Source organism: Callorhinus ursinus, unplaced genomic scaffold (assembly GCF_003265705.2).
Source record: "Callorhinus ursinus isolate GAN/ISIS: 27379988/994484 unplaced genomic scaffold, GSC_fseal_2.0 scaffold19, whole genome shotgun sequence".
Lineage (NCBI taxonomy): Eukaryota > Metazoa > Chordata > Mammalia > Carnivora > Otariidae > Callorhinus > Callorhinus ursinus.
Window position 1 is genome coordinate 15374068 of NW_027397081.1, and position 27389 is coordinate 15401456.

At 52.2% G+C, this 27389-nt stretch overlaps 1 protein-coding gene and 1 long non-coding RNA gene across 3 annotated transcripts; both read left to right on the plus strand.

The window, feature by feature from the left end:
* Nucleotides 1-2300: 2300 nt before the first annotated feature.
* On the plus strand, nt 2301-7852 carry LOC141374540 (uncharacterized). The gene is made up of 2 exons (XR_012381523.1): nt 2301-3019; nt 5552-7852. It is a non-coding gene; the product is annotated as an uncharacterized lncRNA (long non-coding RNA).
* Nucleotides 7853-20454: 12602 nt separating this feature from the next.
* UPK2 (uroplakin 2) lies at nt 20455-22814 on the plus strand. 2 transcript variants are annotated; one of them, XM_025894036.2, is made up of 5 exons: nt 20455-20690; nt 21159-21290; nt 21477-21615; nt 21870-21940; nt 22313-22814. In XM_025894036.2, the coding sequence occupies exons 1-5, from the start codon at nt 20615-20617 to the stop codon at nt 22447-22449; spliced, it is 555 nt and encodes a 184-aa protein (XP_025749821.1). In that variant the 5' UTR covers nt 20455-20614; the 3' UTR covers nt 22450-22814. The 2 variants fall into 2 exon arrangements, with proteins under 2 accessions (XP_025749821.1, XP_073759938.1); XM_073903837.1 differs by having other exon boundaries at nt 21159-21615.
* Nucleotides 22815-27389: the final 4575 nt, after the last annotated feature.

A 27389-nucleotide genomic window follows, 5' to 3' on the forward strand; every position in this document is an offset into this window, starting at 1 on the left:
AAAAAAAACCTCACTTGATGGGTTGATAGTGCCAGCAGCTGGGCACCGGGCAAAGTCTGAGGAGGCACAGGTGGAGATGAGGGACAAACCCTAAAAAAAGATCACATAATAACCCCCGTGTGTGTCTAACATCAGTTGACAAAGCATCTTCATACACATTATCTCTAGATCATGTTTTGATCCAATCAACAAAACTCCCCCAAATGCCTACTAACTGCTGTGCCAAACGCCAAGCTGGGTTAGGGGTTGAATCATCACAACCTCGTGAGGTAGGTGTTCCCACAGAAAACCGAAGCCCAGAAAAGCTGAGCTCTGGTGTGAAAGATCCTAGAGCCTAGGAGAGTACCTGATCTGCAGAAGTAGTGTTTAATTTCCTCTCCTCTCTCCAGGGTCGGGTGGATATAATATGAGCCACAAGCCAAAGGGCCATTTCTCAAGCAGGATGCTTGTTAGGAGGAAGGGGCCACCCCATTTATGTGGATCAGTCTCGCGTTACATACATGACAAACCACATGGGCATGTTATGATCTGTTTGGCACAATGCCCGGTTCACAGAAGGTCCAGAAAACAGTGTTTGCAGGAGTGAATGATGGCTGTGTTGCAAAAGGTCTGTTAAATGCGGTACACAGTAAGTTCAAGCGTATTCGGCATGTCCTGTGGAGCAGCCATGTAGAGCGCTCCCCTGGGTGGGGCTGTGACTCATTCCCCCAGTGTAGGTTCCAGGTTGGGATGCGGAGTTGAGCTCCGGGCAGCCACGAGTTCTGGGTGGAACCCTGGAGTGAGCGAGGAGAGGAGGAGAGGGGCTGGCGCCACTGCTGGAATCGAGCGGCTCCCTCTACTGGCGAACTCGAGGAATCACCGGGTGTTTCCACGTATCTGTGTGTCACTGTGTCACGAGGAGTGTCACAGGTGTGTCAGCGACTGTTGGTGGAAGGTGCCGGCACGGGTATAGGTGTGTGAGGGTGCCTGTTCCTGGCGCAGGGTGGGTGTGCCAGCGCCATGCGGTCCTGGCTCTGGAACCACAGAGCGTACGCACACAAGCACATCATGTAATACAATTTAGTTTGGGACTGGAGGCGGGGGTGGGGGGTGGGGGGGCGCGGCGCTAGGGAGGCTGATTATCTGAGATTACTTCGCGAGGAGATTAGGACGCAAGGATCCTCCAGTTAGAGCTCCTCACCGACCTCATGCAGGTGGGAGGGATTCAGGACTGAAGAACAGTTCCTGGGAAGGGACTCTAATCCCCTAAAGCAACTAAGGACCCAAGAAAGGGTTAACTTTGAGCCCTACAGAGACTTCAATCATTGGCTCAGAGCACTGTCAGTCAGAGTTCTGGGGGCGGGGTTTTCGGGGCCGCCTTCGGACTGCCCAGGGCCCCTCACTTGCCCCTCGACCCCCACAGCATTTCACTTCTGGGCTGCGCCCGCACCCCCATCTCGGTGGAGACACCTTCCTGGGCCTGGAGGAGGAGCGGATCCGGGCATCCTGGCTTCCCCACTCACTCCAGCTGCCTGGCTTCCTGATAGCTGGTGATTATTATATAATAGATCTGCTGGACAGAACCGTGCCAGCGCTCGGAACACTTTGCCCCCTCCTCGAAGCGTGCCCCCAAAGACCTGGCACCAGCCGCCCAGAGTCCGCTGTCCAGCTCTGCCGGCGCCCCGAGCACCACCTCCATCCCGGGGCGGGAGACCCCTGGGCCACCTTCACCGGTGGACCTGGGGGCCACGTCTTGGGATGGGGCGGGCGCCAGGCTGCGAGTCGGGCGGGCGCCCAGCAGGTCTCAGTGTCGGCCTGCGGAGTTTGGCTTTACCAGCGCCTCGCCAGGAGTATGGGACCCACCTGGCCCCTCCAACCTGAACTTGGAACTTGGGAACCGATAGAGGTGGGGATAGGGGGCGCAGGGGCCAGGATCGGAAAGGGAAAGAAGTTTGGGAAAGGTGCGGGGGCAGAAAAAAAGAGGCTGGGAGAGGGGGCCGGCGGGGGCAGTGGGGGAGGGACTCTTATCCTGACAGGGCTCCCGCCTTCCCCGACTGGAGGGTTTGGAAAAACTGAGCAGGCAGCCAAGGCTTGGCTGGAAATCCTGCAGCCCACCCTCCTGGGGACACAAAGCTGGAGGGCGGAGGCAGGGCGGGGGAAGAGAGCACGACCCCGGGGAGGGCAGGGCCTCTTTTGGGGCTGGGGGCCCAGGGGCCAGGTCCCTGGGGAGGGGGTTCCTGGCGCTGTCTCCCTGCAGTCTCCTTCCCCCTTCTTCTCTCCCCCCCTCCCCCCTCCTCCCCCTCCCCGGCTCCAGTCTTGCCGATTGCGGGCAGACTTAACCCCTTGCGCGCCAGCCTGGTGAACTCCGAGGTGGTGACGCTGGGAGGGAGGGAAGGAGGGAGGGACTCCGGACCCCACTCCCACCACTGTTTAACACCTTGTGGCCCGGAATGCAACCTCGGGATTTGGGCTGGTCAGAGCCCTGGAGGGCTGGCTGCCTCGTACGCGAGGAGAGACGCGCAAAACCCGGCACCTGAGAGCTGCGTGGTCCGGCCCATTCTGCTGCCAAATCTTAATTGTCTACACTCCCGCCACCCCAGTCCTCTGTGTCTCTCCCTCCACTCTTTGGCCACCCTCCCCCCACCACTAGTTGTTACAAAGGTCCCTGACAGACGGAAGGCTGCGGAGAACCCGGAAGTCTGGCTTCTGCGGCTGCCCCAGCATTCTCTGAGTCCCCTGTGAGGCCCCGCGCAGGTGGCCACAACCCTTGCCTCTTTTGCCTCCAGGGGGCTCCTTCACCTTTCTGCGGAGATGGCTCCCCACCTGAGGCAGGGAATGCTAGCCTCCGCCAGCTCCGGCGAGGACAGGGGCCCGAGTAGCTGGAAACCCTGATTTCGCCTCCACCCTAGCCCCTTTCTTGGGCAACAGCCCCTCCACCATCAGATTTGCCTTCCAATTCTCTGAATGACTGCCTGGGGGAAGTAACCCAGGCTGGGCAGGAAGGGGTTAACGGGGCTACGCGACACCGTGTGGGAGCCAGGTGAGGCACCGCCCATCTTGGCCTTGTTGGGGGGGGTGGGGGGCGGTGTGTTGGGGGCAGGTGGCGGGACACTGACCTAAGGGCTGCTTTTTTTTTTTTGCCCCCTGGTGGCTGGATCTGGCGTAGCGCGCAAGCTCTGCTCAGGTGGGGAGGGGTGGAAGGACTTTGGAGACAGAGCACTCCTCCGGAAGGAACAGCAGTTCCGGAGGTAAAGAGAATCCTCTGGGAAGGCTCGTGGAAGGAGGGAGCTCCCACAAGGCCTGCCCTGTCACCCCCACTCAGCAGGCTGCCTCAGCCACTTCCAGATCTTTGCCTGAGGGGACTCTACTTGTAGGGCCCAGGTGCCCAGGGACCTGGGGCGGGGGCAGAGAAAGACCTAGCCCTGCCCTCCCAGGGTCTCAACCTAACAGAGGGGGTCAGTTGAAGGAAGCTGCTCCTCACCTTCTTTTTCTTTCTTGCCCCCAGCCTTCCCAGAAGGCCCATGCCCTCCAGACCCCAACATCAAATTCAAACCTGTAGCCAGGACTCAGAGCTCCCACCAGCTACCCTGCTGCACTTCAGCTTTCCCTCCCTCCAGCCAAGCTGCCCTCTGGGTTTCTCCTCATAAAAGAACCCCTCTTGAGGGATTCCAGGTGCTCACAACCACTTCCCTTTCTCCCGCTCAGGGCTGAGACCCTTCCTCCGCCCCACCCAGAAGCCCTCCCCGTTTATTGAAGGCCAAGCTCTTGCAGGCTTCCTTCCTTCCGTCTTTGTTTTTCCTTTCAGTTGCCTTACTTCCCTGCCTCTCACCATTTCCCATTATTAGACTTCCTCTTAGTGTGGGCGGCTCACCCAAACAGAAACAATTCTGTCCTCCTTTCACACTGTGACACCTGCCTTAAGATTTGCCTTTTCGTCCTGGAAGCCTCCTCTGATCAAGCCCATCCACTTATTCTTTCAAAAACTCTTTTTGAGACCCTACTATGCGCCAGGCACTGGACAAAACAGTAGGTATATGTCGGTGAACAAGACAGATGTGGTCCTTCTCCTCAGAGCCTGCAGTCTAGGTGGGGACAGACAAGCGAACAAGTGATCTCAATTCAGTGTCATGAAGCCTTGGGGAGCACTTCAGAGAGACCCCTATTCTGGACTTGGGAGTCTGGAAAGTTTCCTGCAAACCCCGGGAGAAACATCTGAGCTGAGACTGATGCCCTCCCAAGGTGTGACTCTGTCCAGGCAGATAGTACATCTCCCTGGAGCCCTAAAGATAGACCAGGATCCCAGCAAGGGAACTCACCAGATGTTACAAGGGAGGAGGGAGGGATCTCTAAGCCTGCTTTCCCAAACAACCCATTTCTTTCCTTTTTGTTTTTTAAGGATTTTATTTTTTAAGTAATCTCTACACCCAACGTGGGGCTCAAACCCACAACCCTGAAATCAAGAGTCATATGCTCTGCTGACTGAGCCAGCCAGGTGCCCCCCCCCGCCCCCAAACAATCCATTTCTAATAAATTCCCCCAAGTCCCAAAAGAAAGAAGACTGACCTGAGAGTCAAGAGTGTGTGACCTTGGCCTAGTCACATGTGACCCTGGCCTAGTCACACCCTGTCTTGGGCCCTTAGTTTTTTCAAATGTACACCAAAAGGGTTGGATGAGTTTATCTTCAGGCTCTTTATCAGGAAGATAACAATTAAAGAGCAGGCTTGGTTAGCTGAGAGAGAAACACTCGCCTAGCTGCGGTGGGCTTGGGGAGGGGAGAGTGGCATTCAGAAGCCTGGGAGAGGCTACCAGAGGCAGGGGCCCAGAGAAAGCCACATGTCACCTCCTACCCCTCACCGTGCACGTTGCCTGGCAGTTCTGAGTCCTGGGAACATTTTAATTTCTGCCATCAACTGGCAGCAAGAGCCTTTCTGAGATTGTGCTGGGAGGGGCGAGCATGGGGACAAGCACTCACAGGATACGTTTAGTTACTGCATTAATTTGCTCTAATCCGGAACACTAGAGAGCTTTTGTTTTTAAGAGAATACTCACAGGTGGGGGCGCCTGGGTGGCTCCGTCGGTTAAGCTTCCCGCTCTTGGTTTCGGGCTCAGGTCATGATCTTGGGGTCCTGAGATTGAGCCCCATGTCAGCCCCCTGCTCAGTGCAGAGTCTGCTTAAGACTCTCTGTCCCTCTCCCTCTGCCCCTCCTCCCCAATAAATTAAAAAAAAAAAAAAAAAAGACTGTTCACAGGTGAGGAAACTGAGGCCCAGTGTGGTGATAGGATGGTGGCTGGTGAGTGATGGCTGGCAGTGGTGCCCAGGCCTCCTGATTCCCAGTCCAGAACCTTCCCACCACACCACTGCGGTGCTCGCTTCCAACTTTCCATTGGACTTCTTCCTGTGTCTGGCTCATTTCCCTGCAAGGCCACGAGATCTGGGAAGGCAGGCTTGGCCTCCTTATCTGGACATCCCGCAGAGCCTGGTGCAGGGCTCTGAACACAGGGAGGGCTGCTCAGCTGCCCCAGGCCCGTAGGCCCCCCTCTTCTCTCTCATCAGGACTCTCTTTATATGCAGGTAGCTCTCTGGCCCAGTGGAAAAATGGCATCCCTGGATTGTGGACAAATCCCGGAGACCAGCGTAGTCCCAGTCCCAGCCAGGCCTCAGACCTGCTCTGTGACTTCGAGCAAGCTGATGGACCTTCCTGGGGCTCATGTTCTCCATCTGTCAAGACCCATAACCAATTCTAATGGCTAGGGCATTTGGAACTTGAAGTCCCAGGTTAGGAGATGGTTTTACAAGACATACCTCTGAGGTGAGAGAAGAAGCCTAATGTTCCAATCTTTTTGGCAGAATCTCACGGCCTCGGGAACACATCTGCTCCATCTGCTGGGACTGGGGTCCTGCCTCATAGGGGTGCCTACAACCTGGCACTATGCTGGATCCCGTGAAAGTTGCAGGATCTGCAAACCTGAATACATTCCAGGATCCCGCGACCCAAATAATTTCCCACCACCAAAAATCATTTCAAAAAGGAATCCCAACGTTGAGTTGTTACCTCCTGATCATCCAGTTCATAACCTACGGCACCACTTGTTAAAATTCCCTTTCCTCTTCTCTTCTGCTACACCTTGCAGCGGCTGACTCACTCTCCACCCGGCTCTGTCCTCTGTAGTCCACACAGCTCTCATCCCCTTATCATACGGACTGGCTTAGCCTGTTAGGCTTCATTATTTTCCTTTTCTTTCACCCGTTACCCAGATTCTCCCTACCACACCAGAAAGCTGCCTGGCTCCTGCCTCTTGTCTCTCTCCTGCTATTCTCCCAGCTTTGTATCACAAAAGCTCTGGAACTGACCAAGCCAAGACAAGATTTCCAACAACAGGTGAAGGATAAAATTATCTTGGGGGTGAGGGGAGGGGAGACAGAGGGAGGCTGAGAAGAGTCAGTGATGAGTAAGTTTTGATCCTGTAACAGATAGGACAGGCACCTGCCCCCAAGGAGCTCATAAGGTGGCGATAGTTAAAATAAAAGATGCGGACTTGATGTAATCAGTGCAGGTTGCATCCTCAGGGAGCCCTGTGGAGAAAGAGGAGACTGACCTCAGGTCCAGGGGAGCACAAGAGTTTGGTGAGGGGCACAGAAAGAACAAAAGCAGGAGGAATCACAAATCTTGGTGGGAAGGGGCCTCAGGGAAGACCAACTACCTGTTTCAGGATCTTTCTGCCGCAACCCCCCCCGCCCCCCTCCCCCCGTCAACACCCCTGGCAAGCAGTGTGTCACCATCTTTTTGAACACCTTCAGGAGTGGGGAGCTTACCAAACCTCCAAGGCAGCCTGTTCCATTTATGAACATTTGTGGGAGGGGGTTAATTAAAGTTTTATTTAACCTAAGTTCTAGGCCCACCATGGGGTTTGAACTCACGACCCTGAGACCTAGAGTCACATGTTCTACTGACTCAGCCAGCCAGGTACCCCAATGAATGAACATTTGTTTTTCCTTCCTTTGATCTGACCTCTGTCTCCCAGTGGTCTCCACTTGTTAGTCCACACACTACCTACCTCCTGGGGTCACACGATGTGAGTCTAATTCTTCCTCCCCATGATAGCCCTTCACATATTTGAGCTTTAATGACTCCTGACTCTTCTCTTCCTCTCCAGCCTAAACATTCCCAGTTCACTAAACAGTCACTGCCATGATGACACCTGGCCAACTCAGAGTGAAGCAGGACTATCAATCCCCTCCTTTATTCCAAATACTGTATCTCTATTAATATGGCCTAAAATTGAATTTACTTTTGGCAACCATATTATGCTGATGACTTGGACTGAACTTACTAAACTCCTTAATTCTGTGATTCTGTTTCACCTGAATTGTTTCTTTCTTTCTTCTTCTTTTTTTTTTTTTTTTTCCTTCACCTGAACTGCTTCTAAGCCATGTCTGGTCCATTATACATTGCTGAGGTCTTACATAGACTGCTGATCATTTCATCTTGTTACATTGGCCTGACATCCTATGCATGGAGATGATTTGGGGATCCTTATCTTGTCCTTCAAAGTGTTTACTATCTCTACAGGCTTAATATGTGTGTAATGTGATACTGTATTTTCATATAAGATAATAATAAAAATATTGAACAGGACAGAGATGAAGATAAAACCCTAAAACACACAATGTTCTCCGGGTTGATACCAATCCGTGTCACACTGAGAAGCAAGAAGATACATGGTTTTGTAGATGGGATGGTGTCACATCATCATGAGCCTCAAAAGCCTAAAGGAAGAATAAGAAAACTCAGAAGGTTTCTGAGTACAAGAGTCTTATGGAAGCATCTTGATATAGCAAAAAATAAAACGAAACACTAACTTTGGAACTTTACAGATCTGATTTTGAGTCCTAGCTCTGTTGCTTTCTAGTTGTAGAACTTTGAGCAAATTACTTTAACCACTTAGGACATCAGTTTATTCTGTAGAATGGGATAATACCTACTCTATAGATTATTGTGGCAATTAAATGAGATGATATATATGAAAAACATCATACCTAATAGGCTCTAGGGGCGCCTGGGTGGCTCAGTTGTTAAGCGTCTGCCTTGGGCTCAGGTCATGATCCCAGGGTCCTGGGATCGAGTCCCGCATCGGGCTCCCTGCTCCGCGGGAGGCCTGCTTCTCCCTCTCCCACCCCCTCTGCTTGTGTTCCCTCTCTCGCTGTGTCTCTCTCTCTGTCAAATAAATAAATAAAATCTTTAAAAAAATAAAAAATACCTAATAGGCTCTCAAAAAAGCAGGAGAAAGAAGGAGGAGAAAGAGGGAGAGAGAAGAAGAAGAAAAAGCAGGAGAAAGAAGGAGGAGAGAAGAAAGTTGTGTTTAGGACAGGTTTGGTTTCTGAGGGGAGACTACATTTATGATAGACCCGAGCAAAAAGTCCAAGTGTGAAGTGAGCCTCTAGTGAGGCCCAGATTGACTTGCTGGATGCTTGGTCCAGGGCAACAGCTACAGAATGCTAGAGGGCTAGAAGCAGATGTGGACGATATTCCAAAAGGAGAACTGATTCACCTTGGATGATGTGGAGAATGACAGAGAAAGGGGACACGGGCAGCAACAGGGAAGTACACAGAGGGGTGATGGATTAGGGAAGAAGCGTTCATATTTAGTGTGGTAGGGCTAGGCCCGACAGTAGGACATCCCAGTGGATCTGACTGGTGAGCAGATGGAGAGGTCTAAGTGGAGCTGTGGGGATCAGAAGTCCGAGGGAGAGTTAGGTGTTTGCTTGGGAGGCGCCCCGGCGGGGGGTAGCTGGAGGCCTCGGGTCCGGTCTCTGAGGGTGAGGTGGGAAGCCAGCCAAGACTAGTACCCTCTAGGACACCCCAGAGCCACCCTCATTCTGACTTAGGACTGGAGGAGAAAGTGCCCAAGAGGGCTTTCCCTCACCACCGCTCCCAGCAGCCTGGTCAGGGCAGGACAGATGAACACGACCTTATGTTCACCTTGACATCACTTCACCCAAACCCTGTCCCTCCAGGACTCTCAGCTCCTCGGCCCTGACATCAGAAGGACACAAGTTCCTGTCTAGCCAACAGACTCTAGCTTGTTGCTACAATCAGGGGCTTGAAAAGGGAGAGGGGGGAGGGGAGCTGTAGAAAGAGAGATTTGGACAGAAGCGGGTGGGGACCAACTGGAGAGCCAGAGAGGAACAGAGAAGCCGGGAGGGGGATAAAGAGCAAGGTGAGCACCATGAGTATGTAGAAATGCAGGCTGATGGAGGAGAAAAGGAGAGACTGAAGGAGGGGGGCAGTAAAAAAGATTTGCCGAGAAACTGATGAAGTGCAACTGAGAAAACTGTTGCCATGGCGACGGGTCCAGAGGAGGGAGTAGGAATAGAAATCGGATTATGAGTTGGGGGAGTGGGGAGGGGGTCGTTCAAGACCCGGAGGCAGTGCCCCCCACACCAGGCCCACCCCCCCCAGCCCTCCCCCTGGCCTGAGGACGGCCTTTCCCAGAGGGCTCCCCAAGGCCAGGCCAAGGAGTGCAGAGAGAACAGAAGCCTGGGGGGGGGGGCTGGGGCTCTGGCACTTTCTCCGCTCCTCTCCACCCTGGGCTGACACAGAACAGATCTGTACCCCACCCCCAGCGTGCCTCACTGGCTCCCGGACAGCTCTCTCCCTCCGTCCAACCCAGTTTCTGTCCTCCTACCTCTTTCTCAGAGCCCGCCCCCCACCCCCATGAAGAGAGGAGAGGGGCCTTGTTGTAAGAACCTACTGTGTGTCAGACACTGTGCTGGGCACCTCAGGCCCCACCGCAGCCCCTTGAGGAGGGGTACCACCTCCATCGACAGACGGGAAACTGGGATCAGGGTCCCAAGCTGGAAAGCAGCAGCCCGAGCTGGGGTGCGTAGTCCTGGCTCATCTGCTTCCAACCCATTTACTGCCCTCCGTGTCCCCCCCCCCCCCCCCCCCCCCCCCCCGCTACCTCCCACCGCCCGCTTCCCACGCCCAGCGGTCCCAGCACCCTTAGGACAGGATGGGCAGGATGGGAGGTGCGGGGCGGGGGGCGGCGGAGGACCAGTTCAGTTCTTGGAGATAGAGGGCTGGGGACCCACGAGGCAAATGCGCTGCAGCCTCAGCAGCCCGCGGGGCTCCCGGCGGAGTGGGAGGCGCAGGGGAGCGCCGAGCTCAGGGCTAGGGGAGCGGGGAGGAAGGGCTGAGGGGGAGAGGCTGGTGGGGGTGAGGGGAAGCTCTGAGGCAGGCGTTTCCGGCAGAGCTGAGGAGAAACTTCCAGCAAGGCCGAGTGGGGAGCACTCAGGCTTGCGGCCTCTGAGCTGCTGAGCGAGTGTGACTAGGGGCAGGTCCCTGCAAGTGGGAGTGGCTGGGGGGGGGGGGACCGCGGTCTCCCTCCCCCTCCCTCGGGCTTCTGAACAAATAACAGTTTTGTAAAGGGCACCGGATCTGATGTGCATATCAAACAGGGCCTGAGGAGCCGGGAGAAGGCAGAGTTGGGGGCTGCGACCTGGGGTAGCTATGCCAAGACCACCCCTCCCTGCCAGAGGGTGGGGTGGGATTCCGAAGGATTCGGGCCCCTTCCCCTACGCGTTGCTTTTCCTCCTAGCAGCCACCTTGAAACACCTCCCTGTTCTCTCTGGGCAACTGGCTAACCCGGAAGTGGAGGGAGGTCAGCAATGGCTGGACCCCAAGAGGGGCTACAGGGCACAATTCTGTTGGGTCCCCTGTTTGCTGGGCTTGAGCTCTCAGGTCCCTGCCTCACCCCTGTAGAGGGGGAGGAGGAGATAGAGCTCCTTCCTCCTCAGGCCTGAAGGGAAGGCTGCGCCAGACCAGCTCACTTCTGCTTCAGTTCACCCCTTCTCCATACTCCACCAATACCCCAGGAAGCCCCTCCTGACCTCCTTCCCTGTGCGCACCATAGGTTCCTACAGACAACTCGGAAGGGCAGGCACCCAGCCTGAGGTACAAGAGGGTAAGGAACTGTGGGGGTGGGGGGAGTGGGGGAAGAAGACTCTTCCTACCCTCCCCCTTCACACCTGCCCTCCCTAGGCTGTTTTGTTGGCTTCTCAGCCCTTCACAGGAATCCCAGACCCAGCTCCACCCAGGCCATCGGTCCTTCAGCACCCTTGTGCCCAGCCCAGTCGCCCTCATTCCCACACCTTCACTTCGAGAGCGAGGCAATCTCCGTGACTCCTACTTGCCAAAGCCAAGGAGCACATTTCAAATCTCTCCCATTCCTGTGAACCAGTTTGCTGTGGAGCATGGCTCCTGGAAGCATTCTTCTTCTGGTACCTGGGATACCACGCCCTCCTGGCTCTTCTCTTTTTCCTTTGAGGGAAGCTTCTCAGTCTCTTTTACAGTCTCCTCTTTCCCTTTGACCATGATGGTATTCCCCAGGCTCTGTCCTTGCTCTTGTCCTCTCACGGGCTGGCGCTCCTCCCCGAGGCCGAAGCTGTCACACCTGTGCCCACAGCCTTCCTGAGCTCCAGACCATGCATCCAACTACCTTCCACACACCTCCACCTGGGTGTCCTTCAGGCACTTCAGTTCAGCGAGTTCAAAAGTGACAGCTCTCCAACCCCTCCCCACAAATCTCCTCCCAAGCCTCCACCCCTCCCCCCAGCACTCCAGCTGGTGACAGTGCCGCCATCTGCCCAGCTGCCCAAGCCAGCGCCTGGGAGGCATCCTTCACTCTGCTCCCTACCCGGCCCCATAGCCCTCCCATCAAACCATCACCCGAAAATTCCCTCTTTGGTCATTTTTTGCCCAGAATCTTATCTCAGCAGTGTGTCAAGAGACATCTAAAATATCTCCCAGCTATTCATCCAACACAATCTCTACACTGCAGCAAAAATCATCTTTTTAAGATACAAATTTAATCATGACACTCTCCAGTTTAAAACCCTTCAACTGCTTCTTTTTATCCTTAGGATAAAAATTGAAATTCTTTTTAAAAAAAAAAAAACAAAATTCTTTAAAGGGGCTTACAAAGCTCTTCATCTGGTCCTGGCTACTTCTCCAATGACTTCCCCAAATTCCACTCTAAACCTCCAGTCCTTTAATGAGGTTTTGCAGCTCTCTCAGCCTAGAACAATCTCCCCTCTCCCTCTTCCCTCCCTCACCTTCACCCTGTGAACTCCTACCCAACTTTCAGAGCTTCACTTATTTACCACTTCCTCCAGGAGGCCCTCCAGGACTGCCCAAGCCCATGGAAGTTGCCCCTTCCATGAGGAGCCTCTTGGGCAAGTCATTTAATGTCTCTGACCTTAGTTTCCTCATTAATACAATGAGGATAATAACAGTACCCCCCCCCAGGTTGCTATGAGGATTAAGCAAGAAAATAAATGAAAGACTTAGTGCAGCGCCTGACATGTGGTAAACACTCAACAAATAATAACTGTTAGCATGACTTTTTCTACTAAAATCCTGCTGCAGTGTGGTAGCGCGGACTCCAGTATTTCCCATTATACCATAATTTCTGGGAGAGCAAACTTGTTCACCTCTGAATGCCTGGTACTTAGCACAGTGACTGGTGCAAAGGCATTTAATAAACATTTATTGAATAAATTAATTCATGTTAATTCGGCCACCATTATTTCTTGGAAGGATTAGCTCTCCTTCAGGTCTAAGGAGAGGCTTAATTACCCCACAATCAAGCCTCCACCTTCTCCTACAATCATCTTTCTCCAACCAAACTGAATTTTGCCACTTCCCTGCTTTGACCCTGTCAGAGGCTCCTCACTGGCTCTAAACATGGCGGGCCGGGCCTTTCCAGGACTTTTGTTTCTTTGCATCTGCTCCGCCTCTCTCTCCCCTTCCATCACAAGCCCTCCTTGCCAGCGCTCTGGCCCCTGCTGACACTGAACCCCTGCCTGCTTCCACAAACCCTCCAGCCTCTATCCCCTCAACCTCAAATAGTCTTCCCCCTTGCTCACCAGCAAAACACCTACTCCTGTTCTTTTTTTTTTTTAAGATTTTATTTATTTATTTGAGAGAGAGAGAGAGAGCGAGAGAGAGCATGAGCAGGGGAAGAGGGAGAAGCAGACTCCCCACTGAGCAGGGAACCCGATGCGGGGCTCGAACCCAGGACCCTGGGATCATGACCTGAGACGAAGGCAGACGCTTAACCAACTGAGCCACCCAGGCGCCCCCACCCACTCCTGTTCTATCACCCGGTTCCTGATGACACGATCTGTGGCCCCCAGGGGTGAAGCTGGCCTTAAAGATGTTTATCGTTTGGCTCACAAAGTGCATTTTATAATATATATTAGTTTAGAATTTGAAAATAAGGGCACCTTACCTACAAATTCAGAGGTCTGGCCTCTCTTGAAAAAAAAAAAAAAGAGGAGGCACAGCCACCCTAGGCCCCCCCTTTCAGCAGGGCAGCGCTTCCCCTTGAGCCGGAGCTCCTGCTGCTATACAGTCTCCGGTTGGCCCCAGTTTCACTCACCTTGTTTTACTGCTTTTGTTATCTGCCTGGCTCCCGGAGACACGAGGGTCTGCAGCACCCCTTGGCCTCGCAACTTCGTGCTCCGTCCAGCTGCAGTGAGGACCTTGGCTTTCTTTCCCCAGCAGCCACCTGGATGGCCGTCACTCTCTGTCCCGTCCCCATCCATGCTCCCCTGCTCCCCCTCTCTTCTCACATCTTTATTCAACCTTGACCTCACTCCTCAGTGCTCCTTCTGGTCACATTCATCACCCCTTCTCATAACTAGCCCACATCTTAGTCTCTAGGCCTTCACTCTTGCCAACACCCTGCGCTTCCTATGCCTTGGAGACCTGAACCCTGAGTCAGTCCAACCTGACAGTTTTATCATTTCTGCACTCAAGCTGTTGTGTAATTTGAAAAGCTCCTAAAATGTCAAGGTCAGTGTGATGGTTAATTTTATGTGTCAGCTTGACTGGGCCAGGGTGCTCGGATATTTTGTCAAACATCACTCTAGATGACTCTGTGAAGATGGTTTTTGGATGAGGTGAACATTTAAATCAGTGAACTTTGGGTAAGGCAGATTACCCATGGTATGGTGAGCCTCATCCAATCAGTTGAAGGCCCTAATAGAACAAAGACTGACCTCCCCTCTGGCCTCCCACAGAAAGAAGGAATTCAGCCAACAGAGCACCTTTGGACTCCAACTGCAACTCTTTCCTGGGTCTCCAGCCTGCCTGCCTCCCCCTTCAGATTGTGGATTTGCTAAGCCTCCACAATCACATGAGCCAATGCCTTAAAATAAACCTCTCTCTATATACATATCCTGTCTGCTCTGTTTCTCCAGAGAACCCTGACTAATGCAGCCAGCGCCCCTGAAGATGAGCGGTCCCCAAGCTCAGCTGGGCCGCCACCACCAGACAGCCTTCTTCAAGGCCCTTGGTAGCATGTCCTCCTCTCCCCACAAATAGCTACTCAAACTCTCCCCCTTCCTCAGACCCCAAGCCCTTCTCCCCACTGAGTTTCCTACTTCCCAGAGAAAGTGGAGGCCATCAGGAAGGAGCTCCCTTAATTTGCTTCTTCCTTCCCCCTGACTTTCTCCCCGACCGTCTCCCCACAATTACTCTGCATTGTTGCCCAATCTTTTCTCTCTGCTGAGAGAGAAAGAGAGAGAGTCATTCCTGTGGCTAAAGGCTGATGCCTCCACCTCTGATCTGAACCCCATTTTTTCCCCTCTTCCAGAAGCCTCTACATCAGTCACAACCCTCCCTTTCCTGCATCTTTACCTTTAAAAACACAACAGGTGGGGCATCTGGGTGACCCCGTCAGTTCAGCATCCCGACTCTTGGTTTCTGGTTTCTGCTTATGTCATGATCTCAGGATCTCAGGATTGTGGGATCGAGCCCCGTGTCCAGCTCTGTGCTCAGTGCAGTCTGCTTGAGATTCTCTCTCTCCCTTTCCCTCTGCCCCTCCCACTCATGCTCTCTCTCTCTCTCTCTCTCTCTCTCAAATAAATAAATAAATCTTAAAAAAAGAACCACACTGGGGTGCCTGGGTGGCTCAGTCGTTAAGCGTCTGCCTTCGGCTCAGGTCATGGTCCCAGGGTACTGGGATCGAGCCCTGCATCGGGCTCCCTGCCCGGCGGGAGGCCTGCTTCTCCCTCTCCCACTCACCCTGCTTGTGCTCGCTCTCTCGCTGTGTCTCTCTCTGTCAAAGAAATAAATAAAACCTTAAAAAAAAACCCAAAACAAAACAAAACCAAACCACAGCAGGTGAGTTCCCCCAAATTCCCCTCCAGTTCCCTGTCTCCTTCCCTTCCCAGCCAAGCTTCTTCAAGGAGCAGCCTGCATGGTTCTATCCCCACTTCCTCCCCAGCCAGTCATCTCTGGACTCCTGCATCTGCCTTCCTCACCTGTAGGAAGCTGCTCCTAAAGAGGTGTGACCCCCGAGGTGCCAAGCCCAGTGAACATTTCTCAGTCCTTACTTTCAATTCTGACCTTCATACATTCGACACCTCCTTTTTGAAATTCCCCATCTGCTCCCTTGTGGTTTTCCTCCTCATTTCCATTCCTCCTTCATCAGCTCCCCTCTGTCTGTCTGTCCTTCAGAAGCTGTGTGTCCTAATATCTCCAAGGACTGTTCTCCACATCACAATTTTAACCATTGCCCACCTTCTCTCTCTTTATCCCACCCCTCTGTTCTGTGCCCCAGACTCACACACCCAACTGTGAAAATGTCCAATTTCCCAAGATATCTGTATGAGTTGTCTATCAGCGGCTTGTAAAAACAAATACTATTCTGAGAATCAGGAATCTGGAAGAGACTTAGCTGGGCAGTTCTGGCTCTGAGTATCTTGTGCAGTCGCAGTAAAAGATGTCGGCCTGGGCCACAGTCATCTGAAGGCTCAACTGGGGCTGGAGGATCTGCTTCCAGGCTTGCTCATTCTCATGGCTATTGTCTGGAAGCCTCAGTTCCGTTCTGGATGTGGGCAGGAGGCCTCAATCCTTGGCCACATGGACCTCCCCGTCGTGGTGCTCCCACGTCCTCCAGAGTGAGCTCTCCAGGAGAGAGCAAAGATGAAGGTGTAAGTCCTTCTCCGATCTAGCCTCAGGAGTGACCATTGCTTCTGCTGGGTTCTACTGGCCACACAGACTAACCCTGACCCAAAGTGCCAATCCGTTACCCTCTGCCAATCCCTTCCCACACTATTTCCAAAATGTTCTTTCCACAATTAAAACTCTTCAAAGGCTCTCTGTTTTTTTCAGAGTAAAAATTAAGCTCCTTAGCATAGGATACACAGCCACTGGTGACCCAGCTGGGGGCTGGAGGTCTTGCCCTGCTCATCTTTGCATGCCTCTTTCTAGCCAAGATGTATTTGTTCCCAGTTCCCAGAAGGTGTCAGGATAATTCACTTCTCTGAGCCTTTTCATATGCTGTTCCCTTTTTGGAATATCCCCTTCTGATTATTTCAACTGGTTCATTCTCCAAAACTCAGCAACTTGCTAGCGGGAGTGGTTTCTTGTCCTCTCCATATTTCATCCATCATGGCACCCACTGCAGAGGAGTTGTTCAACAAATGTCTACTGAATGGAAACACGAGTAGGCAGGCAATTTCTGTGTGCCTGGGGCCCCGGTGGCATGCTTGGCATACAAGTTACAGCTGGCCCACATCTTGTCACTTCCCCCACAGACTACCTTTCCTGCCCAACCATTGCCCTCTGTATCAATGACAGAGTTGGGAAACCGAATTCTGATCTCTGGTTTTTGTTTTGTTTTGTTTTTTAAGGTTTTATTTATTTATTTGAGAGAGAGCACAAGGGGTGGGACAGAGGGAGAGGAAGAAGCAGACTTCCTGCTCAGCGGGGAGCCCAATGCGAGGCTCAATCTGCGACCCTGAGACCATGACCTGAGCCAGGCAGACACCTAACTGACTGAGCCCCTGATTTCTGGTTTTTTTAAATTAATAACTTTATTTATTTTAAGTAGGCTCCACACACAATGTGGGGCTTAAACTCATGACCCTGAGATCAAGAGTTGCATGCTCTACTAACTAAGCCAGGCAGGTGCCCCCAAATTCTAATTTCTATCCCACCTCATTAGCTACTAGCTCTGTGACCTCAGGAAACTCATTTATTTGCTCTGAGCCTCTAGTTTTCATCTGTAGTAAGGGTTAAAGGAGAGGATAAGATGAATTACTTAAATTAATATTTATTGAACCAGATATCGTGCTATGCACTCTTAAATAAATTAGCTTGAGTGATGGTCATCATATCTCAGTGAGACAGATTTTATACCCTTTCTACAGAAGAGGAAACTGCAGCTCAGAATACTCAGGTAGGTAACAGGGCCAAGGCCACAAAGCCGGAAGATTTGGGGTAAGTGGTTGCATCAGAGGGAGAATTAGAAAAAAATAAAGGAGCATCCAGGTTTCTTCCAACCCTACATGACACAGATTTTTTTTCTCTCTGCCTTTTCCTCACTTCTCAAGGATAGAGGCTCTGCCATTTCCCATCAGACCAATATTTGGTGAGCCCTGCATCTTACTTCTTGGTTCAAGTCCCCAGGGTTTCCCCAGTCTGCTCCTGTTAATTATGACAATGATCTCCAGCATTCCTTCCACCCCTTTATTTTAAAGCATTTCGACACCTATCACATCTCACTAGATGACTGAAAAGGAACGAGTCTTCCCATTTTATAGGTGAGAAAACTGAGGTTCAAAATGACTCACCTAAAGTCAGATGGTATTATTTATCAGCAGGAGGACAATAATCCCCAACAGAGGCTCACGTGCCCGTGGAGTCAAGTGGACATGGTTCCTTTTTTTTTTTTTTTAAGATTGTATTTATTTATTTTGAGTTACAGAGAGAGAGAAAATGAGTGAGGGGGAGGGGTAGAGGGAGAGGAAGAAGCAAATTCCCCACTGAGCAGGGAGCCCAACGCAGGGCTTGATCCCAGGACCCTGGGATCGTGACCTGAGCCGAAGGCAGACGCTTAGCTGACTGAGCCACCCAGGTGCCCCAGTGGACATGTTTCTAACTGACTGGCAAGCAGAAGAGCTGCATTATGGAACAAGAACCACTGGTATACCAGATAGACCTGGGTTCTGATCTGAGAGCCTCCGGCTACAAAACTACCACAGTTCAGGAACAAATACAAAGTACTATAGTTCAGAAAGAGTAGGTCGGTTTTAGGAGCTAATCTTTTAGTCCAGGCAGAATAGAGAGATTAAGAACTCCCTGGAGGCAGAAACTTACTTTGCCTCTGTAGACCTGTTCCTAGCACAGATCAGGGGCTTCATAAATGTTTGTTGACTTGGGAATGGGACGGGGAAGGAAGGGGGCAGAAGAGGAAACTTGAGTGAATTTAGAATCAAGACTCTGAGGGGGAGACAGCTTAGAAAGTGTGGGTCCAAGAGAGCGACTCCAGGCATTTGTGGCCCTGGTTCCTTTACTCCAAGCCGCGAGGACATCCTCCAGAGGCACAGGGTGCTGTGGCTTTAAATGACTTCAGCGTGTCAATGAATCTGCTCTGCTAAAAGAGTTATCCTCTTGCCTCTGCGCTTGGCCTCCCCCTCCTCGCAGCTCCCCAAACCCTCCTCGCCGCTGTGATGGGATAATTAGATGCGAGAGCTCAGCACAGATGATGCTCCAGTTGCTTAGCAACTAATGGTTTCCATGGAGACCGCAAAGCACAGCCTCCCGAGCAGCCAGTGAGCAGCTCGGCAGGGCAGGGAGAAGACGCAACTCTCAGTTCCTCCAGAAACCTGGGGAGGGTTGGGGTGGGGAAGGGGGGCTGGAGGGAAAAAGGAGGGCTTAAAGGCACAGGGCCCTGTTATCCCTACCCTACTCTGTCCCACTCATAATTTCAGATGGGCTGTGTGCTGAGGCGTGGACCCAACACAGCCCAGCCCGCAATAAACCCAGCCTCTTCTTTCTGCTCCCTGGTTTGTGACTGAAATGGGAAGAGATACCTCCCAAGCCCAAGCGTACTCATCCTGCCAGGTTAGTGGTGGGATTTGAGGAGCACCAGGAAGATCTCCTCACCCCCAGGATGCCAGCACCTAGTGTGTTCCCTCTCTCCAAAGTTCTCCTCAATGTGCAAACGGTCCTCTTTCAGTTTGCAAATGATGGTAGGATCCCACCAGAAAGGGGCCAAAAACCAAGGCATAGGAAAAACAGAATTCAATTCTTCACCCCAAGGCAGCCTGTCCTGGGAAACTGGGGAAAAAACACCTGCCCCTGATCTCCACCAAAGAGGACCCAGAGTGTGTGTGTGCGTGTGCGTGTGTGTGTGTGTGTGTGTGTCCTGGGTGCAGCACAGAGCATGCGGCAATTCAAAGTCTGGGCCTCTCAGACTAGCATCAGTCAATGTTACCTGGAAGCTCGATAGAAATGTAGACTTTCAGGCTTCACCTCAGACCCACTGAATCAGAAACTGCCTCTCAGCAAGATCCTTAGTGATTCAGAGGCACAGTAAATGTGGACAAGCGCTGGTCTAAGGCCCTCCGACCCCTGTTTGGGTCCGTGAGTTCTATCTTCACCGTCACCCCATGCTTGCACTCCAGCTTTGAACTCCCCCTCTCACCAGGGGGGTAAGAACACGCCCCCCCTTCCTTACAGGACCCTGGCCCTTCTCTGGGACTGGGGAAGATAGAAGGGTTCAGGGCGCAGTGACATCCATCAGGGCTCTCTGTGCAGCTCTTGGCCTCTCCTAGCAGTCTCCCTCGGAGTCTGTTCCCACATCTACAAAAGGGAGCCGGTGTTGTGGACAGGCCATGATGGCCGTAAGGATAGGTATGTTAGCACATGCCCTGTGCCCAGAGTGGGTGCTTTCTCCTCATCACTCCTCGCTTTCCACAAAAACTCGTCCCTCACTTCTGTCTGATTGAGCACAGGGGTGGGGGATGCAGTCAGAGGGGTTGTGTCTCTTTTTATTTTCTCCTACCAGGTCTCTCTCTCCTCCGTTCTCAATCAGTTCAACAATGGTTGCTGATCAAGGCTGGCTGCCCATCCCTGCTGGACTGGGCTGGTGCCCACCTCTCTGGTCTCTCTGAAAGGCTTCCCTAGCATCCCTTTGCCCCTCTCCAGAGGAATCTGACTCCCACACGCTCCCTGGCGCCAACACCCCTCTGCCTCTCCCAGAGCAGCACTGTCTGGGCCTCACTGGACAAAGTGAACTGGAACCCTTGGCTCTGCTGCCCCCATTCCCTACTACCAGCCTCAGTTTCCCTTCCATCCTTGCCCAGCCAAGGCCCTATCTGGAGCCCCTTGGCGTTCCTCTCCTCTTCTTGCACACTAGGACAATCTCAGAACTTGCTACCCTCCTGGAAGATTCCCACCATCTGTGGGGAGCAGTCCTCAACAGGCCACACTCCAGATGCACGTGCAGGCAAGAATACTCAGGCCCTAACATGTGGGAGTGCCAGGGGAAGGGGTGATTTCCACCCCCACCTTAGTTACCCTGCCCCTCTGCAGCTGACTAAGCCATCACGATCCAGCCAGGGCATCCCCACTTCTGGCCTGAGAGCCAGTCCCCCGGCCTGAAAAACCTGTCTGGGGGGCCTGCCCTGAGGCTGTAGGGCCCCAAGGGCAGGTTGGACAGGATTCCCCTCCAGCCACTCCCACCCCAAGACAAAATCAGCCACCCCAGGGGCCTGGCCTCACTTGCCTCCAGAGGCCACAGCCTGCCAGCACCCGTTCCAGCTCCCAGCCCAGCTATGGCATCCCTGCTGCCCGTCCGGACCTTGCCCTTGATCCTGATTCTGCTGACTGTCCTGGCCCTGGGGGCTTCAGGTCTCTGCCATCTCTGCTGGGGTGGGGGTAGGGACTCTGAGGCCCACGCAGGAGGTGCTGTGCCCTCCAAGGCCCTCAAAGAGGAGCTGGTCTGGCCAGTTGGGGTTGGGGGGCTGGTGATGGCAGTGACCACGCATCAGTCACTGAGCCCAGGGCACACTCCTGGTCCTCTTCCAAACCCGGAAGGCAGAGAGGTGTGGGGAAGGGCCCAGGCTAGGAATTGGGGTAAGGTTGGTCGCTGGCAACCCCTACTGGCACCCAGAGTCTGACCGCTTGGTGGACAGCCCAGCTTCTGCAGCCCAAGGCTGCCACCTGGTGGTAAGACAAGCAAAGGCCTGTGTCCTGCCAACCCGAGGTAGAGTGGCAGCTTCATCCTCAGAAACGGCCCCCAGGGGTCAGGGCCAGATCTGATGGTTGGGAAGGGGATTGGTTGCCCCCACCCGGAACTCCCTCTTGGCCCCCCAGCAGACTTCAACATCTCAAGCGTCTCTGGTCTGCTGTCTCCGGCGTTAACAGAGAGCCTGCTTGTTGCCTTGCCCCCCTGTCACCTCACGGGGGGCAATGCCACACTGATGGTCCGGAGAGCCAATGACAGCCAAGGTTTGCTACTCCCTCCCAAGATGGCCCCCTGGTCCCCAGAGACCCCTACCCAGGACACCACCTGCACCCCTTCCCCTGCTCCCGCCTTCCTATCAACCCTTCTCCTGGGCCACCCATATTCTGCTGCCCTTTCTCCTTGGGGCCCCCAGAAAACACCCCTGACTTCACCCCCAATTTCCCGCCCAGTGGTGAAATCTAGCTTCGTGGTGCCTCCGTGCCGTGGGCGCAGGGAGCTGGTGAGTGTGGTGGACAGTGGGGCCGGCTTCACGGTCACCCGGCTCAGTGCGTACCAGGTGACAGACCTCGTGCCAGGAACCAAATACTAGTAGGTACCAGATTCAGGCCACCTGTTGGAGGGTGTGCAGGGAGAGAAGATGGGTCCTGACATTTGCTGGTGGGGAGGGAGCTGGTCAGCTTGGGGTAAGAAAGTGAGGGTACAGGTGAAGGGGTCAAGAACGGGCCTCTGCTGGAGGAGGGCACAGCTATGAAGGGGGAGGACTGGGCTCCCTCCCTCTTTCCCCAAGTCCCAAATAATCACTGAGGAGTCTCTCCTCTCTCTCCCAAATCCCACCACAAAAGCATTTCCTACCTAGTGACGAAGGGGACATCCACTGAGTCCAGTAGAGAGATCCCAATGTCCACACTTCCTCGTAAGTAAATCAATGCCCCCCAGATCTTCCCTGGCCTTTCCACCCCCTCCCCCCCAGCTACTCCTCCCTGGGCTCCCTTAGCTTCTTTGCGTACTCGTATCCTAGCCCTGAGCCCTTGGCCTTTTGACTGCCTGTTGACTCATCTCATAAACTAAAGCTTCCATGTGGGTAGGAATTGTGTCCAATTAATTTCTGTGTCCTCAGTGACCAACACAGGAGATGCTTCATAAATGTTTACGCAATGGATGTGTGGATCAGTTGATTGGTTGGATGAATAAATGCATGAAGGACAGCTGGATGAGCCAGAGAGCCTTGGGTCAGGACAAGGGCTCCTCCTGCCCACCAAGGCCTCCCCACTCTCTCTTCCGACAGGAAGGAAGGTGGAATCCATTGGGCTGGGAATGGCCCGGACGGGGGGCATGGTGGTCATCACAGTGCTGCTCTCTGTCGCCATGTTCCTGCTGGTTCTGGGCTTCATCATCGCCCTGGCCCTGGGTGCCCAGAAGTGAGGAGGCCAGTGCCAGGCAGCAGGCCTCCAGGAGGTCCAGGATGCTGTCCATTTCCCCAGGCCACGGCTTTGCCCTGTGTGCCTGCCTCCTCTCCTGAAAAGACTGCCTGCTCCCAGGCCTCAACCATGGCTTCCTCAGGGCCTTCACCTCTCCTCGCTGCCCCCTCTCACCAGAGCCCTTTCCTCCCTCTGCCCTCCCCTAGGTTCCCAGTGCCTCACCTCCCAATACTCCCTATAAGCCCCTCAGCCCACTCCTGTCAGAACTGACGCTCCTCCCACTTCACCTCTTTAATCACCACCGCCCCCCCAATAATTCACTCTTCCCTCAGTGACAGAAACCCCTTCAATAAAGTCTGATGCCCCATCTGCCCTGTTTCCCTTCCATGGGCTCCACCTGGGCGGGAACAGACTCCACGTCAGGCAGCAGGCGCTCTAGTCCCCTTCCCGTCCCACAACCCAGAGCTGCTTCTCTCAGGAGGCAGGAAGGGGCTGGATGAGCCCAGAAGTCGGGAGTCCGGAGTTCTCAGACCCCCTGGCCTGTGGGTTTTGCACCGCCCCGCAGCAGGCCGCCCAGCCAGGGCATGGTGCGCTCTGTGGGCAGGGCTGGAGGCCGGAGGGTCCTGGGGTGTTGGCGGAGCAAAGGGAGATGCTGGGGAAAGGAGTACAGCTCTGACTGGGGACAAGGAGGGCCGCCAGGGTGGGACCCTGGACAGCAGGCTGGGGGTGGGAGAAGTGGAGAATAGGCTAAGGGGGCCTAGGAGGAGGGAGCAGAAGTGGAAGAACCCTGGGTGGGGGAGGACAAGGGTGGTAGAGTCTGGTAACTGAGGGAGAAGAGCAAGCGTGGCCCGCTTTCCGGTACACATCCCTTACAAGGATCAGTGACCTTTGCATTGCTCTTAGGGGAAACACCAGGATCTTTAAGGCAACCTTCAAGACTAGCCCTGGTCTTTCTCCTAACGGCCCCTCTGTTCTCACTGTGTTCCCTCCAATATCCTGTGTTCCCTCTTGCCTCGGGGCCTTTGCACAGACTATTCCATATGCCTGGCTTGCTCTTTTGACTGCCCCCATCCCCACCCCACTCCTATTTGCACAGGTAACCCACCTTCGTCAGGGAAGCCTCTGACCGCCATCCCCTCACTAGGTTCCCCTATCCTGTCTTTCATAGCATTACTATGGTTTATAATTATATGTTTATATGACTCTTCAGTTGTCTCCCGCAGCAGACTGTATGTTCCCCAAGAGCAGTCATTTTGTGCCTACAGCACCTGTGCTCCACAGTGCCTGGGACATAGTAGGTACTCAGTAAATACTTGTTGAATAAGTGAACAAATGAACGAATGAATGAATGAACAAGGCCCTGAAGAGAAGGGGGACTGGGAAGTCGCCAAAAATTGTGAAAACAATAAAAAACAACAAACATAGAAGATGCTGGAACAATGGTCTTAACCACCCCTTTCTAGAGCAACCCAAGACCCTGGGAGAGGGAGGCAGTGGAAGAGAAGAAACAGCAGCATTTATTCATTCCACAAACATTAACTGAGCATGTATTACATGCCAGGTGCTACTAGAAGTGCTAGGAATAAAATGTGGAAAGACATTGTTCCTCCCTCATGGAGTTTATGCGGAACTTAATGCAAGAGACAGATCCCCAAAATGCGAACAAGTAAATAAGTTAAATAAAAAATGTGATAAGTGTGGGGCACCTGGGTGGCTCGGTCAGTTAAATGTCTGCCTTCAGCTCAGGTCATGATCTCAGGGTCCTGGGATCGAGCCCCACATCAGTGGGGAGTCTGCTTCTTCCTCTTCCCTCTGCCCCTCCTCACACCCCACCTGTGCTTTCTCTCTCTCTCTCAAATAAATAAAATCTTGTAAAAATGTGGCAAGTGCTATGAAAAATGAGGAAGGAGGTGAACACTGGGACCTTCTTTGTTTGGGTCGGCCTAACAGAGCTGAGGCCTGAAGTCAGGAGAGACGGGCAGGGAGGATGTGCCCTGCAGAGAGAATGGTCTGACCTGTGCCCCCCACCCTAACTGCACCAGCCAAGGGGGGCTTGGGGGCCCAACCTTACGCTGGGGGAAGAGCATCGGACTGGGAGCCAAACTCCACTGCACACTGGATTCATCTAAGGGGCTTTAAAAAAAGCCCCAACACCTAGGCCATACCCTATACTAGAATCAGAATGACTGGGGTGGCAGCCTGACATTAGTATTTTTTCAAGATCAGGAGGTTCCAATGCTCAACAAAGTTTGGAACTTACTGATATAAACATTTTTTAAATTGTGGTGAAATATACATAACCTGAAATTTACTATTTTAACCATTTCTGTTAAGTTCAGTAGCATTAAATACATTGACCTTGCTGGGCACCCGCCACCACTATCCATCTCCAGAACTTTTTCAGTATCCCAAAGAGAAATTCTGTACCCGTTCCCTCCTCCCCACAACCCTCATCAACCACCATTCTACTTTCTGTCTCTATGAATTTGGCTCTTCTAGGTATCTCATTAAAGTGGAATCACAATTTGTCCTTTTGTGTCTGGTTTATTTCACTTAGCATAATATTTCCAAGGTTCATCCCTGTTGTAGCCTGTGTCTGAGTTTTATTCTTTTTTTTTTTCAAGAATTTATTTATTTATTTGAGAGAGAGAGAAAGTTAGTGAGAGAAGGAACACAAGCAGGGGGAGTGGGAGAGGGAGAAGCAGGCTTCCCGCTGAGCAGGGAGCCCGATGCCGGGCTCGATCCCCAGACCCTGGGATCATGACCTGAGCCGAAGGCAGACACTTAAAGACCGAGCCACCCAGGTGCCCCGAGTTTTATTCATTTTTAAGGCTAAATAATATGCCATTATATGTAGAGGCCACATTTTGTTTATGCATTCACCTGCTGATGGACATTTGGGTTGTTTCCAACACATTTTAGTTATTGGGAAGAGTGTTGCTCCATGGGTGCACAAATATCTGTTTCGGTCTGTGCTCTCAGTTTTTTTTGGGTGTATACCCAGACATGGAATGGCTGGATCATATGGTAATTCCTTTTTTTTTTTTTTAAAGATTTTATTTATTTGACATAGAGAGAGAGCGAGCAAGAGGGAGAAGGGGAGCAGAAGCAGGGGCAGAGGGAGGGGGAGAAGCAGACCCCCCGCCGAGCAGGGAGCCTGACATGGGGCTCGATCCCTGGGCCCTGGGATCAAGACCTGAGCCGAAGACAGACGTTTAAACGACTGAGCCACCCAGACGCTCCTGGATCATATGGTAATTCTATGTTTAATTTTTTTTAAGATTTTATTTATTTACTTGACAGAGAGAGAGAGAGAGAGAGAACAAGCACACAAGCAGGGGAAGCAGCAGAGAGAGAGGAAGAAGCAGGTTCCCCGCTGAGCAGGGACCCCGAAGCCAGGTTCAATCCCAGGACCCTGGGATCATGCAAAGGCAGACGCCTAACCGACTGAGCCACAAAGACGCCCTTATGTTTACTTTTTTGAGGAGCCCCTGTACTTTTTTCCATGGGGACTGCACCATTTCACATTCTCACAGGCACTGCACAAGGGTTCTAATTTCTCCATATCCTCAACAGTTGTTATTTCCTGTGTTTTGTTTGTTTTTATAATAGCCATCCCAATGGATGTGAAGTATTTTCTTATGGTTTTCATTTGCATTTCCCTAATGATTAGTGATGTTGAGAATCTTTTCATGTGGCTATTGAACCTTTGTATATCTTCTTTGGAGAAATGTCTATTCAATGTCTTGGCCCATTTTTAAATCATGTGTGTGTGTGAGAGTTGTAGTTCTTTATATATTCTGGAGAGTAATCCCTTATCAGATATATTACTTGTATGATTGAAACATTCTTAAATGGTAGACTAATTTGAAAAGGCCTATTAAAGAGTAGATGCATTACAATAACTTTTTTTTTAACAAAACAAAAATGAAACACCCATATGGAAAAATTTTGGAAGCATATACATCAAAATGTAATCAATTATCTCTGAGTTGATACAAAGAATGAGTTTGGCTTTATTGTTTTTCCTTTAGTGTTTTCTATATTTCCATGTTTTCTGCACTGAACATGTATTATTTTTTCAATTTAAAAAATTTTTAAAAGATTTATTCATTTATGAGAGCGACAGAGAGCACATGTGCACGTCTGCCCACAAGCTGGGGGAGGGGCAGGGGGAGAGGGACAAGCAGACTCCCCGCTGAGGAGGGAGCCCAGCATGGGGCTCAATCCCAGGACCTGAGGTCACGACCTAAGCTGATGGCAGATGCTCAACCGATTGAGCCACGCAGGTGCCCCCCCTTATTTTATTTTTTTAAGTAATCTCCAGGGGCATCTGGGTGGCTCAAGCCCCACATCAGGCTCCCTGCTCGGCAGGAAGCCTGCTTCTCCCCCTCCCACTCCCCCTGCTTATGTTCCCTCTCTCGCTGTCTCTTTCTGTCAAATAAATAAAATCTTTAAAATAAATAAATAAATAAGTAATCTCCACACCCAAGGTGAGGCTCGAACTCACAACCCCAAGATCAAGAGTTTCATGCTCTACCCACCGAGCTAGCCAGGCACCCTGAACATAAATTATTTTTACAATTAGAGAAATTAGCATTAAAATTACTATTATTGGTATTAAAGGTAGAGTCCTAGCGAATTTTTAAAAGGGAAGCTGTTGTTTTCACAGTAGTTAAAACATTTATTGAGGGCCTCCTATATGCTAGGTACTCTCAAAGTTTCTGGGCTATTAGACAAGCCACAGGCAGCTCAGCACAGGGTGCATAGGCTTTGATAGGGAACCCAGGATGCACAGAGGAACCAAAGGGGGCTAGTTCACCCACTGGCCTAATCTGGGACAATTTTAGAATTATAGAATTTTATAATAATTATAATAAGTTGTTATAATTAATAACTACAAATAATCCACTCTAAGAATCCTTCAGGTCCATACTAACAATA

Excerpts from the sequence above, each read along its gene's own strand:
- UPK2 (XM_073903837.1), top strand. The coding sequence starts at position 20,615 with ATGGCATCCCTGCTGCCCGTCCGGACCTTGCCCTTGATCCTGATTCTG. Across the intron at positions 20,691-21,158 it reads CCTGGCCCTGGGGGCTTCAG|ACTTCAACATCTCAAGCGTC; the intron begins GTCTCTGCCATC and ends GCCCCCCAGCAG. Across the intron at positions 21,616-21,869 it reads GTGCCAGGAACCAAATACTA|CATTTCCTACCTAGTGACGA; the intron begins GTAGGTACCAGA and ends CCACCACAAAAG.